This window comes from Physeter macrocephalus, chromosome 6, assembly GCF_002837175.3.
Source record: "Physeter macrocephalus isolate SW-GA chromosome 6, ASM283717v5, whole genome shotgun sequence".
Classification (NCBI taxonomy): Eukaryota; Metazoa; Chordata; class Mammalia; order Artiodactyla; family Physeteridae; genus Physeter; species Physeter macrocephalus.
Window position 1 is genome coordinate 46,970,489 of NC_041219.1, and position 19,665 is coordinate 46,990,153.

Sequence of the window (19,665 nt, forward strand, 5' to 3'; positions counted from 1 at the left end):
GGGCCCAGCCGCTCCGCGGCATGTGGGATCCTCCCGGACCGGGGCACGAACCCGCGTCCCCTGCATCGGCAGGCGGACTCCTAACCACTGCGCCACCAGGGAAGCCCTTAGTTGTCTATTTTATACATAGTATCGATAGTGTATATGTGTCAATCCCAGTCTCCCAGTTCCTCCCCCCCCCCATACACATTTGTTCTTTACGTGTTTTCTGGGACGTTCCATTGTTTCCTGTGCCTCCCCTACTCTTTGTCCTGACAACATAGTCTCATCCTTCAGATCTCACCCAGGTGTCACTTCCTTGGGGACACCTTCCCTGACCCTTCCCCAGACCTTCCTAACGGCCGCCCCCCCACCGATCTAAGCACTCAGAACCTCCCCTTCGTGGCACAGGCTTCAGCCTGTGCTTATGCATTCATTTGTGGGACAGTTTTCTAAGCATCTGTCCCCTCCAGCAGCACGGGCTGTCCCTCGAGACTAGTACAGTGGACAGGAGGAGGGAAAGAAAAGGGAGCAAGGGTGAGGCAGGGTGCACGCCCCAGGAAGAGTGTGGTGGGAGGTCAAGGAGGGCTTCCTGGGGGTGGCGGCATAACCCCGGAGCTTGGAGGACCAGCAAAAGCAAAGCCAGGTGTGGGGAGGAAGGGCAGGCTCAGGGACTCGGGGTGGAGGTCACCTCGGAGCCAGTGCTTCGTGGAAAGAGCCTTGGGCAGAGTGGCCTAGCGCCAACCAGTCCCTGCCCTCCTCTGGGCCTCCATTTCCCCACTTGTAGGATGAAAGGAGGGTACCAGAGGTCTCTCTCATTCTAGAACGCCACAGCTCGTGTCCAGTTACGTGGCTGGACATGGTTTTGGAACTTCACTGAAGGAACGAGTCCTCTGCCCTCCACCCCCTGGCTTTCAGTGCACCCTATTTCCCCAGGAAATAGTGGGGGGACGGGACTCTGCTTCTGATGCCCGCATGAGTTTTTGGTACCAGGAGCTGCACTTCCAGGGAGCCAATGGCTTAGGGGAGAGAGAGACTGAGAAGGGGGCCAGGGCACAGGAAATGGGTTGCAGGGGGCATTCCTTGGGGTTTCCCGTTCTCACAACATCTCCGAGAGAGTGGGTGGTTCCCACCTAACAGAGCTGGACTGGAGGATGGGAGGGTCCAGGACACAGCGAGGAAGTCGCCGAGCCGGGGTGCCAGCCTGGGTCCAGGCGCCGGAGGCTGAGTTCTCTGTTCCGCACCATCCCTGCCGCCAGGATTCCGGGGGGAAGATCCCTTGTGAGGCTGGAGAGAGTGGTGACAGGTTTTAGGTCTCAGAGAGAGAGAGAAAGAGCCACAGCCTTGATTGGGAACCACCTCAGCAGGCAGATGCTTTGGGAAAATCGGGTTTGTCCCCCCTGCCCCCCACAAACCAGGAACACTTGTTTCCATACCTTCTCTCTGGTCCATGAAGAACGACTCTGGAAAATAACCATTTTGCTTTGTTTCTCCTGGTCGCGAGAAGGTGTGAGGTTAAATGCCCCAATTCCAGTTCTGAAGACCTAGGTTCAAATTCTACTCTTTAACGTACTAGCAGGGGCCCTGGATGTGGCACTAACCTTTCCAGGCCTCAGTTACTTACTCCACAGTGCTGCTGGAACTCAGGGCTTAGCCAGGGTTTTGCCACTGCAAGTGTCAGAAACCCAATTCAAATTGCCTGATGGGTAAAAGAGAGTTTACTGGCTCGCATGATTAGCTAGGAAATCCAGGTTTGGACCAGCTTCAGGCACAGCTGGATCTAGGCTTCAAATGATGCTGCCAAGTCCTCCCACCCTGTGTGTGCTCTCTTTCTCTTTCTCCGTATCTTCATTCTTCTTGCTCTTTTCCTCACTTCTAAACACAGGCAGGGTTTCTGGGAGCTGCACGAGGTGGTCTCTCTGGGTGTCCTGTCCTGTGCCTAGCAGGTGTTTGCTATTTGGGGGGCACTCAAGAAGCATCTGTCCATAGATTGACTGAATGAAATGAAGTAAGGCCTGGAAATAGTCCAGCTTGGTGTGAGTTCTGGAACCAAAAACCAGCTTCAAATTCCAGCTCCACCAGCTTCCATAGCTGAGATCCTGGGCAAGTTAGCCTTTTCTCATCCTCAGTTTCCTCATCTATAAAATGGGCACACCCATAGTGCCCTGCTCAGACAGTCATTGTGAGGGTGAAGAGAGCAGATGCATGTAAAGCGCTTAGCACATAATGAGCTCTCAACCCGTGGAAATCATCAATATCATTACTGTTATTATTTCAAGGTTGAGCATTTGTTACAATCCAAATAGCCGGAGGACAGTGCGGGGAAATAAGAATCTATTTTTTTTTCCTCTGGGGATTATTAGGTTTGTATCCTCACTGAGCTCAGAAGCCTCGGGGTGGAGGGAAGTAAGAACAGAGTTAATTAAAGAGCTTGGGCTCCAGCAGCAGGCCCAGCCTGACTAGTGCCCGTGGATCTCACGTGCTCTTGGCTGGCTGATGGCGGGAGCTGCGACCTGCTCAGGGCTCCTCCACAAGGGACTCACAGGGGGTGGCATCTCACTCCCTGTGTCTCCTTTTCTTGTCTCTTTGACTTGTTCTCTGTTTCCTTGTGATGTCCTCACAACCTCAGTGTATGTGAGGGGGAAAGAAAGAAAGAAAGAAAGACAGAAAGGAAGGGAGGGAGGAAGGGAGGGAGGAAGGAAGGAAGGAAGGAAAAAATGAATTTGATTGGCTCACTCATGTTCCTTGCCAGGCCAGTAGCCCAGTAGTGATTGGCTACCTTGGTCCAATCAGCTGTGTTAGGGGCGGACAGGTGGATTCACAGGCCGGCTCCCTGCAAGACTGTCACATGGGGTGGGGGGAGGGACCCAGAGGACAGAGGAGTGGCAGGAATTACTGGGAGGGAGATTTGAGCTTCCAGACCAGCTCAGGCATCACCTCCTCCTGGAAAGTTCAGGGGGCTCCAGGCCAGGTTAGGGGCTTCTCTGGCCCCCAGCCCCTCTGCTGCCCCATCAGATCTTGTGACTTTATTGTCGCTTCCCGGCCAAGTCTGTCTCCACCATCAGTCTGGGATCAGGCCTGGTTCATTCATTTCCCCAGCTTTGAGCTCAGGGCTGGTACCCAGTAGGCATTCAGGATGTGTTGTGTTGAATGAACGAGGGAATGAATGAAGGAATGAGAGGGACGAAGAAGGACTCCAGAACCCTCCCGTTGCCATCATCAGACTCAGGGATTTTTCCTCTTCTCCCCGGTTGGGTCCAACTCTGACCTGCTGGGATTCTAACTTGACTCAACCACCCCCAGAAAGGTGGCCCGCGAACCCCTCCCGCCGCGGCCTGGTGGAGGGGCCGATGTGACGCTGTAGCTGCGGCGGATGGGCCGTGCTAATGCTCCCTGCACATTAGCATGCTGAACCCACGTCTCTCGTAAGGTGTTAATTATATTTCTTCGAAGTATTTTGTCTGAAAAAAAAAAGGATAATTAGAAAGATGTCTTTAAAAGTATTTATGTAACTGATATGGTACCGCTTTTGGTTTGATGCATAATTAGATTTAAACACAACTCCTCGAGCGGCACACTCGTTTGGAGAGAGCAGCTCGTTGAAATGTCATTGCGTTGTTTTTCAGAGTTTTGAGCTTGGCAAAACCAGTCAGCTGAGGAGGCAGAGTGTGGCTCTCGGGGAGAGCCCTGAACTGGGGGAGGGCCACCTGCTCAGTGTCCTCATCTGTAAGACAAGAAGGCTCCCAGGGGCTCCCAGGGACCAGGAACTTACAGTTGTGCAGCTTTTTAATTTTCTGAACATTGTTGCCTAATGAGGTAGCTCCATTTTACAGATGAGCAACACCAAGGCCAAACATTTTCCTAAGGTTAGTGACGGGCAGCAGATCTGGCATCTGAAGCCTGGTCTTCTGATTCCAGAACTGTTTTCCTACAGGGCCTTGGAAAGCCCTTGTTCTAAACCCGATCGGACCATCTCATAGTTTTGGAAAATTGCCGCCTGTCTTTAGTGCTTTGTTTCACAAGTTCCCACGAAATTCCCCCCTTCGCTCGTGGCTCTCCCTGGGTGATACCTGTGCTCTCTCTGCACAGTGCCAGAGAGTCGGATCTTCCAGCTGGATGGTGGACCTCAGTCCATGCATCCTTGATGGGGCTGAGAGCTCCCCCCCGCAAGGGGGTGAAAATTGGTTTTGGGGGGTGAAAAAAATCTTACTCTGATTCTAAAGCACAGATACACACACAGTAAATGAACAGATACACAGCGTATCTGTGGTGTTAGAATTTTATGAGAGAGGGGTGAGTAGAAAAAACATCTACAAAGGCCCCTTAAGGGCTGATAATGAAAAAAAAAAGGTTGAGAGGTACTACTTGTCAAGCAGCAGGTTAGTTGTAGTCGCCATACAGGTGCACGCAGGTACAGGTGCCAGGCTGTACCTGTCAGCCCTTCCCACTCATTACCTCGCAACAACCCTCGGGGCTTCCCATGTTACAGAGGGGAAGCTGAGACTCAGGGGGAAAATGTTTTGCCCGGCTAGTGAGCAGGGGGCGGTCAGGATTCGGACGCATGCGGGCAGGCGGATGTGATCTGCACCACACGTGATCTGGTCTGGCTGTGATCTGAGTTGATGGGACATGAGCTGCAGGCTCCCAGCGCCGTGACCCCGTGACCCCATGATCTCCTCTCCCCACAGGGTGGACCCGGTGCCTCATGACGCCCCCAAGCCGCCCGGATACACCCGCTTTGTCTGCGTGTCTGACACCCACTCGAGGACGGACCCCATCCAGATGCCCTACGGCGACGTGCTGATCCATGCCGGGGACTTCACGGAGCTGGGGCTCCCGAGCGAGGTGAAGAAATTCAACGAGTGGCTGGGTAGGTGCCAGAAGGGCTGGTGCCTGTGAGCAGCCAGACTCGGGCGGCCCCTGCCCACGGTCCTTCCTCCCTGCTCTGCCCGGCCCCTCCCTGGACTTTGTCCCCTGTCCACCTCCCCTGGGAAGCCCCCTGACCTCCGGGACCAGGCCACACCCCTCTCACTCTCCCGTGACACCTAGGAGGTCTCCTCCCCCAGCACTTGTCTCTGCTGTGATTTTCCATTTGTTTGTGGGATTTTTTTTGGCCTGGGAGACTTCCTCCCAAAGGGATTTTGCCCAGGTTTGCTTTTGTCCGCTTGTGTGTCCAGCCCCCAGTGCCTGGTACAGGTAGGTGCTGAGTAAATGACTGATGAGCGGATAAGTGGCTGAATGGGCGAATGAATGAATGACTCTCTGGGAACAGTGATGTCAGGGCAGGCACTCAGCTGGTAGGTACAGCCACCCACCGTCACTGACGGCTTCTCCAGCGAGGGGACCCTCCAGGCCTCCGTGGCCCCGAGCAGGAGCCCAGGGGGCCCGGTGTGGGTTCCTCCTTGGGCAGCCATGGGTACAGGCAGCGGAGTGCCGTCGCATGCCATAGGAGATGGTGGGCCGTGATTTGCAAGCACGGCCCCAGGGTTTTGTCTTTGGCTTTGCTTTCTTCCAAAATAAGAAAGACATAAATCTGGGGTGCCCCCTGGGAAAAGGCGTTCGCTTGGAATCCAGCGAAACCTCACGGCAGATCTCTCTGCCATGGCCCGAGGGGACAGATGGATGGCCCCTGGGCTGCCTGGTGTACTGGCCTGCTGTCACAGAGACCTGGGTACAGGGCGGGCCCACCTCCCCGTGCAGCCCCTCGTGGCCGCCAGACGGTCCCCCGCCTCCCCAGGGGCGTCCCGCTGTGCAGTTGGCTGGGAGCTGTGCAAGCAGAGGGCCAGGAGCGAGGCGGGTGGCTGCAGCGGGAGAGGCTGGCTTTGCCAGTCGAGACAAATATTTACAAGCAAGGCCTTGCACTCCCCTTGGCAGGCTTGGAGCTTTAAATATTGATTATTCAAACGGGAAGTCTCATCAGGGGCTCTGTTTGGTCTGAGCCTTGTGAAGCCTGGGATGGGAGGGGCTCCTGGCGGTGAGGCTGCCCTGGGCTTCTCCCCACGCCCCGTGCTGCTTCCAGGTCCGGGCTGCTTCCTAGGAGGGGACCCTCCTTGAGGCTGGTTTCTTGTCCCCCTGCCGTGGGTCTCAAAAGATGCGAGGTTGAGCCGAGTCCACGTCCCGGGCAGAGAACAGGAGTCGCTGGCAGCTGGGCACCTGCTTGTGTGCCAGGCTCCTTACCACCACTGCCTGGCTGAATTTGAGGGACAGCCATTTGGGGTGGGTGCTGTTTAGACCCCTATCTGACAGAAGACGATGTCGGCTCCCCTGCACTGAGGTTCCCGAAGTGAGGGACTATTTCCGATGTACCCCCGGCCCAGACGTGCTCCCCTCCAAGCTGAGTGAGTAAATGAACCCAAAAGTTACATGTGCCAGGGGTGGGGTGGCCAAGGGCTGTGGGGTCTCAGTGCAGAGGCTGGCGGTGGCCTCTTCCCAGGCAGGGGCGGCTTCTGGGACAAGCTGCCGTTGGGCTGGGCCCGGCCTGGGGAGCTGGGCGATTGTGCTGGGAACAGAGCGGCTGCAGGCTGAGGGGACAGCTGAGGCCAAAGCCTGCGGGGGGACACTTGAGAGGTGGCATGACGTGTTGTGACTGGAGGGAGGAGGTTTGGAGGACATGAGGGTGGTGAGCCTGGAAAGAGGGGTGGGGACTCCCTGAGACTCTGCAGATAAGGGGAAAGCAGGGGCCTGGGAGGGCCAGCACGGTGAGATGGCCAGTTTAGGAGAATCTCTGTACTCGCCTCTTAACAGAAGCCAGAACTCCTGTTGGGGGAATTTAGGAGGCTTTCTTCATAGTCTGCACTTGGCGTGGGGTTGATTTATTTGCCTGGATCATCACGGGTGGGAAGGGTGAACTTGCAGAGGGGTCTCGCTTTTACAAAAGGGACCTCTCCCCTTGGCAGCCTTGAAGTGTTTGCAGATGTCAGTGTTTGTCACTCAAGTGGGCTGGGCGGGGCTTCAGACTGAAGAGGGCCAGAGCTGGAGGAATTTGCGCGTGAGTTAGGGCTTCAGTAGGAGTGGGTTTACAGCGGTCCGTCCGCAGCTGGCTTTTTGGGAACTGGCCCACCGCGCAAGTGACTCACCTCTGGGGGCTGGCGGTTCACGTGCCAGGGGTGTGGTGATGTGGCAGAGATGGGCTCAGGGTGGTGTTATAAAGGGCTCCGTGTCTATTGAGTGTTAGCATGTGCCCTTTATGTATAGTATTAAATCATTTGCTTCTCTTGATGAGGGAACGAGGCAGGAGCTATTGTCATCCCCACTTGACAGAGGAGAAACCGAGGCCCAGAGGAGTGAAGGAACTTGCCCAAGGTCACACAGCTAGTAAGTGGCAGATCTGGGATTTAAACCCAGGCAGTTGGACTCCAGAGCCGAGCTCTTGTCCTCTCCTCTGTATCACCTCTCTTGTTGCTGTTGTTTTTTTTTTTTTGCGGTACGCGGGCCTCTCACTGTTGTGGCCTCTTCCGTTGTGGAGCACAGGCTCCGGACGCGCAGGCTCAGCGGCCGTGGGTCACGGGCCCAGCCGCTCCGCGGCATGCGGGATCTTCCCGGACCGGGGCACGAACCCGCGTCCCCTGCATCGGCAGGCGGACGCTCAACCACCGCGCCACCAGGGAAGCCCACCTCTCTTGTTTTTATGGTGAAAGCTCACTGATTCAAGGTTAAGGTGTGGACTGTGCCTTTTGGGGCCAGATGTCCAGGGTCAGCTTTCTCCCAGGTGTTTGCAGCAGTCATGTGACCTCTCTGAGCTTCCCTGGCCTCGTTTTAACTGGGGGTGGCCAGGCTCCCCTCGACCTGCCTGCCTGTTTGGAGGCAGGTTGTTTTGCGACTCCACTGGGACGGAGGAAATGTTCGAGTGTGTGAACTGTCAAGGGCTGTGTAGATGTTATTACTGCCCCCAGGAGCTGGCGTTTGCAGATCAGGGCCCCCTTGGGGCAGAGGTAGGGGACATGGGCTGGTCCCACAGTAGGCAGTGGGGGATTTGACCTGCGCCTTCACGTTGAGTTGCAGGGAGAAGCGGTAGATGATTTGTGTGTAAAAGCGTGTGCAGGTGACCTACGATCTCAGCTGTGTGGGCAGTTCTTACACACACACGCACGCACACACACGCACACACACACTCAGCAAAGACCGCAGGGGTATTCGTTCGTCCATTCAGTACACCTCACTGAGAGCTCTGTGCACGCGTGTCCCACGCAGTGGGTGATGGTGGGGAGTGAGGACAGGGCACTGCGTCTGGTGATGGGGACACGGTGGGTGGGTGGATACACCAGAAGCAGTAAGAGAACCGTTCACGTGATGAGGTCGGCAGAGCGCTGCCCCGGGGGCGTGATGGTGACTGAGAGCCCCTTGAGGCGCCATGGAAGGCCTCCCTGAAGAGGCGGCTTTGGGTGAGGCGTGGAGGTGAGCGTGAGGTGATGTAGGAGGGACGTTCCAGGCAGGGGCACAGCGGCTGCAGAGGACCTGAGGGCAGGCAGGCAGGGGTGCAGTGTGGAGGGTTTGTCACCGGTTGGTTCAGATACGCCCTGTGGGCCAGCGGCAGGAGTTTGGGGTTGATTCTAAGTGCCATGGGGTCTTTGGGAAGGTTTGTGTATGGGAGTGACCTTTAAAAAGGCCTGGATTGCAGAGACAGCAAGGCCAGTGAGGGCAAAGGCTCTGGAATGTTCCAGAAGCGATGTCTGGGAGATGGGATCATGAGGGATCTTTATTTTCTTCTTTATGGTTCTCTCTCTTTTTCTTTTCTCCCTCTGATACTCTATAGGGAGCGTGTATTATTCTCGTAGCTTTAAAAAGGCAACACTAAAATCTCGCTGTTTTTAAAGAAATGCTGGCCTCTCTGGTGTCTGGTGCACAGTGTGTCCCAGGATGGGGATAGGGGCCGTGCTGGGCTCAGGTCAGTGCTGGTGTCATCCAGCCACTCAGAAGCTCTCCCCTGGAGCCCCTTCCCTAGGCCAGCGGGGCCCCATCCACCTCTCAGGCCCACTGGCCCAGCCCCTCCTCCGCCCGAGTGAGAAATTTACAGAGTTGAAATTCATAGCCAGCTTCTTCCCTGTTCGTTGATCTCATGGAAAGCGTCTAAAATCATATTCCAGGGGGCACCTGCAGACAGACAGGAGAAGATTTAAAAAATTAATAAAGGCCCTCCTTGTAAGAGAAAATTAGGCACCTACCTGGGGAGAGGTGAGGCTAAACTTACGCGACTCTAATTTGCTGTCGGGTGCGATGCTCTTGGCTTGGCTGTGCGTGGTGTCCACGTTTTGCCCACTTGCAGGCTTCTGTCTGGGTCTGTGTTCTTTGGGGGGCGCTGGGTTGGGGATGACAGGGCCCCTCTGAACAGACCCTTTTTCCCTTCGGCCATTAATATCCCCAATACATTCATGAGATAGAAACACCAGCTTGACTTGTAAATGTCCCCGTAAGCAGCTAAAAAATTGCTAAGGACGGGCTTTCTGGCTATAAAGTGTGAAAAGAAGAGCAAAATTGGCTGAAAACGGAAAAGAATGTGCTGCCAGCTCCTTGCTCCCCGGCAGTAACTGCGTGATGATGGACCGGCAGCGTGGAGCCCACAGACTGGTTGGCCCAGTAAGTCGTGTCTGTGCAGGGAGCTGGGACTGCATGAAGGTTAAGAGCTCCCTCCTGGAAGTCAGGCAGACCCGTCTTCACCCCTGCTTCAGCCTCTTATTTGCTGTGTGACCTTAGCTTAGCCACTCAACCTCTCTGTGCCTCATCTGTAAAATGGGAAGAATTATTTACCTACCCCATGGGGTTGGGGAGGGTTGAAGAATCATGTTCCCATACAGTGCTTAGCACAAGGAGAAGCCCTCCGGAAGTAGCAGCTGTCGTCGTCAAAAGCCTGCCTCTCCCTGAGCTGAGTCCGCCACAAACACGGGAAAATCAACGAGCCTCAAGGTCGGCGAGCCATTTTCTTCCAGCCACACTGGCAGACTCCAGTTCCCCACCCTGGGCCCTGGTTCATGCTCGCCCCCCAGCTGGGAAGGTTCTTTCTCATCCACCCGACAGAGCCCTACCAACCCCTAAATGTCGCTCTTGTGAAGCTTCCCCCTGCCCCGCTGGGCGGCATTGGTCCCTTCTCCCTGTGCACCCAGGGCTCCCTGTTCAGGCCTTGGTGGTGGCCCTCGCCTTGTGGAGGGAATTACCTGTGTCCTCATGCCTCCCGTCCGCCCTGCCTCCCCCTGAGACTGTCAGCCCCTGGAGGGCAGGGCGAGCCTCATCCCCAGCGCCAGCCAGTGCCTCAGCCGGGGAAGCCCTGGACAGAGACGTAGACTCGGGGTGGATGCACTGTGAGTTGGTCCCTGCGTCCCCAGCAGGGCTGGTTGCTGTTGGGTGGGACAGCGTACATGGGGCTTCGAGGAGGGCCCGGCTGTGATGCAGAAGAGTGGGGGCATGGCTGTCGCAATACGGGACTCCGGGAGGGTCTGCGAAAGGGCAGAGGCTGAGTGGGGGTCTCCAGGATGGGCCTGGGAGCTGAGGCCAGCAGGTGAGCCTGGGCTCCCCACTGGAAGCCGGGGGTGCTGAGGGCAGGGACAGAGGCCGAGCACCCAGGAGCACCTGCCTCCCAGGATGCCGTCTGCAGAGGCAGCGCCTGACCCTGAGGCGGCGACACGCCCGCATCTTCCCCAAGGGAAGAACATCAGGCCAAATTCTGCCTCTGGCTCTGAGTGACAGCCATGCCCTCGAGCTGTCAGTTCACGAGAGGGGATTCACAAGATGCCGGAAAGGCTGCCCTCTGCGACTGGCTGGGGCCAGGCTGGCCTCCCCACGCCCCTGCCAGGAGAAGCCTGCAGCCTCCGCACCCCTCGCTCCCACCCTCGGCTCCTGCAGCCTCAGCCCCCGGCACTGGCCCCAGGGTGACTGTCCAGAGGCCACAGCCGGGTGCTCACCCCTCCTCTCCGCCTCCCCACCTGACTGATGCCACGCCGCCCAGCTTGGGTTCTCCTTCCCCAGCTGCCACACCTCCCTCTCTGGGCTCCCTGCTTCTCCATCTCCTCCTTTCGTTCCCGGTTCTCCTTCTCACTGAGGGTGGCTCCTCCCAGGACCAGCCGCGGGCCTCTGACAGTCGTACCCCCCTTCTCCTGCTCCTGCCCAGACTCGCAGACGCCTCCATCTCCTCCCAGACCCGAGCCCTCTTTGAGATCCAGCCGGTATATTAATCAGTCTTCTCAGAAGACACCTCCTCCTGGCTGTCCACCAGGATTTAAGACTCATTTTTAGGTCCCAAACCTCAGCCCCATCCCCAGAGGCTATGACATAAGGCGTAGGCCTCCACTGAGACCCTCCCAACCACAGCTCCGGCACCCCTGCTCCCTTCCCTCTGAGGCCATCAGGGCCACCTATGGTTACTTTCACCCTGCTGTTGTCTGTCCTGCCCGTGTCTTCTTCACTCACTTTCGTCACCTGCCGAGCTGCTTTGGGGTCCCAAGTGGGCCGTCCTGCCAGCCTCCCCTTCCTCCTGCAGGATCCTGTGAGGCCCTCGAGGGTTGAGACGACGCCTAGTCCGCGCAGGTCCTCAGGACCCAGCCCAGCCTGGCCCCAGGGGTGCTCGCGGGTGTCTGTTGAATACAGCGTGGAGAGGTCTGGTTAACCACAAGGAGCTGGTTAATTAAGTGGCACTACTCTTAGCCGCGTCAGGCAGGGGAGGAAGATGAGGGACTGGTAATGGAGAGTTTAGGAGTTATAATTAACTTTTTCCTGGCGTCCTAGCATAAAACGATATATAAGACAATATAAAAGGGGTCCAAGGATTCAGTTAAATAGAGCTAGGTCTTTTGCAAGTAAACCCTTAATTAAAATCTCTGAGGGAGGAAGGGAGAGAAAGGGAAACGGAGAAATCATTGCGAGGTGATTTCTTTGTTTTTTTGCCTCATTTGCCACTGCGTTGAGGGCCCGAGGGCCACAGGGGGTTGGTGCAGAGATGGGCTCCACGCCGTCCTTTTGCCTCTTTGCCATTGGACTCAGGAGCCCGTGGCACGAGCTGCAGGTGGGGCCGAGGATCCCCAGGGAGCAGGAGGCTGCTCCCTGGCACAGAATTGTTATTCTTTGTGGGAAACAGTTGTTTCGGACGCAGCTAGAGGTTGCTGACCTCCTCACCCACTGCCCAGGTTCGGCCCTTCTCTTCTCTCCCTTCCCCCTCCTCTGGGGCGAGGCCAGCCTTCGGGCAGGCTGCTTTTGTCTTATTCCTGAGACGAATTGTTTTTACCTCCATCCTTCCAGCCTCCCCACAGTGGGACGCCTTCTTCCCAGAGTGTCTTACCTGTGTGTGTTCACTTGCGTCTCTTTAGGCCCGGTACCTGCCGCGGGCCGTGGAAGTTCCGCGCTGGGCATCCAGCGTATCGGGCCCGAGGGACAGGACCTGGGTGACCCCGCCCGGGCCGTGCACACCCCAGGCTCGGGGCCGGACACCTTCTGGGTTTCCTCGGGCAGAGCCTTCCCGCTGTCCTGCCCGACGCGGCCAGGGTGCGGGGGGAGGGATGGGTTTCCCGGGACTGGCCGAGGTTCCCAGGGTGTGGGCAGCTCGGCCGGCCGGCAGGTGCAGTCGGACAGGCCTCACGTTGACCGAGGTCAGGACTCACAGCCTCTTCGGCAGAGCTGGGGACGGAGCGCTGAAGCCGGGCTCCTGGGGCCCACTTCTGGCTCGGCCCTTCATCGGCCAGGTGACCTCGCGTCTCCCTCTGAGCGTCCACGTCTGCGTCCACAGGATGTGACGTTCGGACCGTGTGTTAACTAAGCCCCTCCTGGAGCTCCTGCTCGGCTCCCCTCCCGGTCCACAGTCCTGCTGACCTCAGGGCCCCGCGGTGGGGGAGCTGAGTGTCTGTCTCTCCCGCCGGCCTGTGACCGCGGGAGAACAGGGGAGGGGTCCACACGCATCGCAGTCATCCCGTGTCCTGAGCGGAGGGCCTACCGTGTTCCCTGTCTTGGTGTTGGAGATTTGGTGATGACCAGCGTAGCCCCTGCCAGGAGGGCCCGAGGACGAATGCAGGGCCAGGCGACAAGCAAAGTACAGTAAGTCCCCTACAGAAGAACGAGTTCCGTTCCGAGAGCGCGTCCAACACAGTTAGCCTAGGTACCCAAGTAACACAATCGGCTATAGAGTACTACATCACCACTGCTTTTACGTTTGCTTCCGGACGTCCTGGGCCTGCAATGAAAATACGATGCTACTGTACCCTACGCGTTCGCATCTTTGAAAGGTCGCAGCTTAAAGGTTCGTAGTAGGGGACTTACTGTAAACAGACAAGATCATTTAGGTGATTGGATGGATGAATCAGATCAATGATCAGGGCGAGGTAATAGTGACGGGGGTGGGAGGTTTCTTGACATAGGTGATCTAGGATGGCCTCTCCGAGAGCGTCCTGAGCTGAAGAGGGCCCTGCCCTGAGTTGCTTGGTGTGCAGCCCGAGGCCTGCAGGGCTGAGCCCGGTGACGGCAGAGGCCAGGGAGGGAGGCCCCAGTCTGCTGGCCAGCAGGGCGAGGATGTGGATTGTATTCTGAGTGTTAAAGTGGCCACAGAGCGGGGGGGGGCGGGGGACGTGGTGTGACTCAGTGTTTTGAAAGTCCCCTTTGGCTGCTGGGTGGTGGGTGCCTGACGGTAGCAGACAGGGGAGGACACCACGGGGACTCCGGGAGAGGCAGGAGGGCTGGGAGTGGGCCTGGAGGTGGCCAAGGGGACAGAGAGCAGTGTGGGAGTTCAGCCACCGTGTGGAGGTGAGGTCAACAAGAGTTGCTGTTGCCGGGAGAGATGGGATGGAGAGTGAACCGGGTCGTTAACAGGTGTCCACAGAGCCCGGCAGGCTTGGCACAACGTGGGCAAGTGTTTATCGCGAAGTGTTTGTTAAGCGAACGAGAAAGGAAAAGAAAAACCTTGTGCTGTGGTCACTTCAACCAAAATATCCAACCAACTGCATTTTTTAAAGAGCTCATAATAATCATCACTGCATGTGTACAGTAGACTTCAGATGGATTCTGGCTCCTTTGCTCATTCGTTGGATACAATGTCCTGATCCAGACGTTTTCAGTAACAGGTTGCTCTTCCCGCAAAGACTCGAGATTGAATATTTAAAACAAAAAAATTTTTTTTGACTCTGGGTCCGTGTCGTTTCTGGCTCTGTCTGCTCAGAAGCAGGTCGGTGTTGAGGCATTTCGGTCGTGTGCAGTCACAGCAGCCAAGGTGACTGACGAACAAGTGGTCGCCCAGAGGGAGGGCGACCAATGCTCAGAGAAAAGACTAGAGCAAGGGTGCAGTGGAGGTTCGGTATTCATTCAAAAATTCACTCGCTCTCTTCTTCACCAGAAAAGATTTCTCACAAAGCCAAGCTGTGTTTCAGGGGCTAAAAGAGAGAAAGTTAACTTCTAATAAAGATGAAAAATCTAGAATTCTAAGTGGTAGTCAAGCGATTTTGGCCAGCCCTAATTACAGTATTTTCATGTTAATATATAAACCCCCTGAAAGGTGTGCTTAAGTGCTAATTATCTATTTACAACAGAATGGCTTTGAAATGAAATGAGACCCCCCCGTTGTGTGTGTGTGTGTGTGTGTGTGTGTGTATGTATTTCAAACATGTTTTGCAGTTTTGTTTTTTTTTAAGACCATCCTAAAAAATCTCTGCCTTAAGTTAAAAAAATTTTTTTAATGTTTAAATAAGGTAGAAATGCATTTCTCTGAAAGATCTGGGCTCTTTGAAAGTTCTTCCTTCGTTTTCTTTTGTGTGTTTTGTTGTTCGTTTGGACTTTTTGCTTGCTTATTTATACCCCACCTTGTGTCAAAGGATTTGAGACGGTTTATAACAACAATAAGAACAGTAAAATGGTAGAATGTTGATGCGAAATTAAAAGCCAGTGTTAAGAAAAAGAAATCAGAGCAGCTCAGAGGAAGTGCCTAGAGTAGCAACACCTGGGGCTCCTGTGGACTCTGGGCTGGAAACTGGAGCCTGAGCTTCCTGGGGGCCAAGGTGAAAAAGACAGATGCATTTGGCAAATGGCTGTGACTATGGGAGTAGGAAATGTGCCAGCCCCTCTGAATGGTCCATCCCCTGTGCATGTTTGATGTCCATTTCACTCAGCTGTGAGTCCCTTGAGGATCAGGCCTGTGCCCTGGTCGTTTCTGTGTAGGAGGACCTACACAGAAACCTACATTGTTAGGACCTACCTAACAATGAATATTTGTTTAGTCTTTCCCAGTATATAAAACATCTCTGTCATTCATTTTGTGCTTTCTGTCTCCCTCCTCTGCTTTCTTTTGGATTGACTGAAGTTTCTTTTTTTCCCCCTCTACTGGTTTGGAAATTCTACATTCCTTTTCGATTTGTTTAGTGGCTACTCATAATATTTAAATATGCATATCCAACTTAGCCTAAAATTAATCAACACTGACAGTCTTGCCCGAAGGTCCCCGGAATGCGCCCACCCCGCCCCTCCTCCCACCATCTTCCGTATCTTTGCTGTCTGGTGTCTCCCTTCTCACTTGTTTTAACCCTATCCCATAGAGGTCATCATCATTATTGTGTGTTTTCCCATTTGCACCCGATTCTTTACTCAACGGGTGTTTGCTGAGCCCTTTTTACGTGCAGGGCCTGATTCTGGGCACTGAGGATGCAGCAGTGAACACACAGAAGACAGGCCATGGATAAACAGAGCTTTGATATGTTGGGGGATCAGGGATAAGAGGACAGGGCATGACATCACCCTCTGATGAGGTGACATTTGAGCAGAGACCGGAATGGAGGGGGCCAGCCATGCAAATGTCTGGGGGGGTGCATTCTGGACAGAGGCAGCAGCTCTTAGTCAGGAGCGTTGGTGGTACATTTGAAGACCACAAGGAGGCACGTGGCTGGAGTTCCATGGAGGGCCCGAGGGGCAAGTGGGAGAAACAGAGGCTGCGTGGGGACCAGGTAGGGTAGGTGGGGTTGCTTCACGTAGAAAGTGGCACTTGAGAGGGTCCTTGGCATTTAGACAGTGTTTGGGCGAGTGGAGGGTGGGGTGCAGGCCTTCCAGCTCGAAGGGGCAGGCTAACCAAGGGTCTGAGGCTGGAGGTCCTGCTGCCATTACATTTCATTCATTCATGCATTCGACACACATTTACTGAGCACGTACCTAGTTCTAGACTCTGCTAGATGCCGAGGATACAGTGGGTAACAAAACAACCAAGACTCCTACTCAAGAGAAATATAAACAAGAAAATGCCATGACATGGTGGGGACAGAACTGGGTGAAGGGGTAGCCGGTGATCAGGTTAGACACTCACCTGCCTCCCAGGTGTGAGACGGAGGGCAGGTGACTCCCTGGCCCTGCATCTCAGGTTCCTCATCCGTCCAGTGGAGGAGGAGGATGCCTTCCTCCCAGGCTGGTGATTGTGCAGGTGAGAGATGAAGTGTTAAAAACAACTTGTGCTCTGAGGCTTTGCTGCGTTTCCCGCTGTGAGCCTTCCTCTTTGCCCGGAAGTGCATTTCCACTCTTCAGCGCCTGGGCAAGGCTGTGGAACCATCAGAGGAAATCGTTGGTTGAAAGAGAAATAGCTGGCAGGCCATTCACGAGTTGGGGAAAGCAAGATCCTCTTGCTGGTATGCTTCTTTCTTTCTTTTTTTTTTCTACAAACATGGAGAGATGTGTTTGGATATGAAGTCAGCCTGTGGGTTTTTTAAAATGTCATTTTCATGTTGGACTTCATTCCAAAACAGGAATAGTCAACAAGCCAGAAAATCCTGGCCAGCACAGAATTGAAATATTCTGTCCCCGTGTGCACACAAACTTCTGAAATGTCTGAGGGATTCCATTTTCCTGTCCACACCACCTTCCCCTGCCTGCCTCCTGCACCTGGACTCAGCACAGCCTTTGTCAGAAGTTCTGTGACTAGTTTGGTTTGGAGACTGTGACCACCCCTAAGAGAGGGTGTGGAAACTGCCCCGCCATCCTTGTCATTGTTACAGAGCTGCCCCTTCTCATAGGGTGTCTGTCTCCCTACTTGCTCTCTCCCAGGCAGCCCTTCTCAGACTTCAGGTGCATGAGATTTCCCTGGAGAGGTTGGGGGGAATCTTGTTAAAGCGCAGATCTTAATTCAGGTCACCCAGTTCCTGGCTCTCAGGGGTCACCTTTCCAGAGAGGCCTTCCTGATGGCCCTACGTTGATCTGCTTCTCTACCCCAGTGTGCCCTGTCCCGCTCACCCGGCTTCATTTTTCCATATCTGTTATCCTCACCTGACCTGGTACTTAATTCTTTGTTCCTTTACTGCCAATATCCCACGAAGGTCCACTTCTGGAAGGCAGGGATCTCGTCTATCTCAGGCATGTTTCATCTTCAGCACCACGGACAGCACCAGCCCCCAGTAGGCACTCGCTATTACCATTTATTATTTATAAATTAAATTCCTGAAGCGACAGAGGAGCCAGTGGAAAGGATGCAGGCTTTGGAGCGGGTGGGACTGCCTCCCCAGCCCTACCTGGCCACATGCCTGCTGCGCAACCTTGAGAAAGTCATTACTCTCTTGGGCCTCAGTGTATCCATCTACAGTGTGGGGCTAACGCGCTTTCTTTGTAGGCTATTGTGAGGATTGACTAAGACACTGCAGCTGAGATCCTGTTCAAGCATGTGGCTCTGGATACACCCCTCGGGTTTGGATCGTGGCTCCGTTCTTCCAAGCCACCTGGCTTTCGGCATGTTCTGTCCTCTCCCCTAGCCTCAGTTTTCTCATCTGTAAAAGGGGGCTGATATTGGGAGGGTTCAGTGAGGCAGGGGCTGATCTGGGCTCACCATAGGACCTGGTGTGAGATAAACACAAAATAATAAATGCCGCTACTGTTTTTGTTGTGGCTGTTTTATGAATGCATCTAAAGTGCCCAGCAAAAAGTAGATGCCCAGTTGATGGGAGCTTTCATTACTATTATTAACATCACGCAAGGATGCCTTCCTTTTTAAAAAATATTTATTTATTTGGCTGCGCTGGGTCTTAGTTGTGGCACAGGGGATTTTCTTTGTCGCGTGAAGGATCTTCGTTGAGGCATGCGGGATCTAGTTCCTTAACCAGGGATGGAACCTGGGTCCTCTGCATTGGGAGCACAGAGTCTTAACCACTGGACCCCCCAGGGAAGTCCATGGATGCCTTCCTTTTTAAAAGTCAGATATTTAAAAGTTAGGATTTAGTTCTTTGAGATTTGTTTTAAAGAAAATCAGGGTTTGTTTGTTGTTGTTGTTTTTAAGTGTATAGGTTTGTTTCTTTGATTTCTCTTGAGAAGAAGAATGTCACACCTTTCTGAGTGTGCACAATGCAAATGAAGATCTGAGAGCTCTCAGAAGGCCATTTGGAGCTAATTCTGGGCTGGTTTGACAGCCATGACCCTGAAGGGGAAACGTGGAGCTGACACAGCGGGGCTTTCTCTGGTAGCATCCCAACCTCTCAAAATAGTCACTTTCCAGACTAACATTTGTCATATTTGTGTTTGCATGTTTTTTGTTCATCTATCCAACTGTATCCCCTCTCCCCTTAATGCTCTTTTTTGGTTTTCTGCTGTGTCCGGGGGAAGTCCAGATCTTCGCCGGGCAGTGGAGACCCCTCCTGGTGTGACCCCATCTGTCCCTCCCAGGCCTGTCCCCACTTGCAGCCCCGTCTTCCCTGGGCTTCTAAGCAATTGCCGAATACCTAGCAGGTGGATTTTCCCACCTCCATGCCTTTGCTTGTGTGGGGTACTCTTCCCGGGTTGCCCTTCCCAGCCTCATCTGCCTGGAGAGCTGCTATTTCTATGAGGCTCCCTCTTATCCACCTTTCAGAGCTCCTCCCTCACTCCTGGTCAGGGAAAGGAAAACTCACTACTGTTTATGGTTCCCTATGACTTGGTACCGCCCGCATTACAGATCCCAGATTTCTTGCACGTATCTTTTCCACACTAGACAACAGGAGAAGGGTCCGGCACTTATTAGGGCCAAGGAGAATGACTGTAGAATAAAGGAAACATCAACAGAGGTGGCAAGATTATTTTACTTTCATGTATCTTAATCTCCAAAATGTTTATTTAGCTTTAAAACACTTGTTTTCACTAAGAAGTATTTAACAAATAGGAACCTTTTGTCTTAATCATTTTCAAATACTTATTTCAGTTGCTACTGCAAAGAATATTGTTTTGGTCCAATTTTTTTCCCCTTTAAAAGGGTTGTCTGTAGGTGTCAGAAGGCACCAGAGGAATCTTTTGGAAAAATGTTTATTCAGTAACACGAAGGCCAGGTATCTGTCCCTGTAGTCATGTCTTTCATCCAGGGCTGTCAAACCCCAGGTGAAATCCATGCTGGGAATTTTCTGGAAGGATGGAAGCAGGTATAGGCTTCCTGGCCTGGAGCTCCTCAATTAGGACTCTTTGATAAAGGGGGAAGGGTGAGGGGGCCAAGAAGGAGTTCCAAGAACCTATGGTTCTACCTGCTCACGCCTCTAGTGTCTGGAATTCAAGGCCCTTGGTTCTCTTCTTTTAAGATTATTTTAAAATTTAAACCGTGGTTTGGGGCTTCCCTGGTGGCGCAGTGGTTGCGCGTCCGCCTGCCGATGCAGGGGAACCGGGTTCGCGCCCCGGTCTGGGAGGATCCCACATGACGTGGAGCGGCTGGGCCCGTGGGCCATGGCCGCTGAGCCTGCGCGTCCGGAGCCTGTGCTCCGCAACGGGAGAGGCCACAGCAGTGAGAGGCCCGCGTACCACAAAAAA

At 54.2% G+C, this 19,665-nt stretch overlaps 1 protein-coding gene across 1 annotated transcript in view; it reads left to right on the top strand.

The window, feature by feature from the left end:
* MPPED1 (metallophosphoesterase domain containing 1) overlaps positions 1-19,665 on the top strand; it is a 64,775-nt gene that overhangs the window by 4,947 nt on the left and 40,163 nt on the right. The window contains exon 2 of the mRNA XM_007099840.1: positions 4,668-4,849. Coding sequence (XP_007099902.1) covers positions 4,668-4,849 — 182 coding nt within the window. The remainder of the gene's footprint in view (positions 1-4,667; positions 4,850-19,665) is intronic.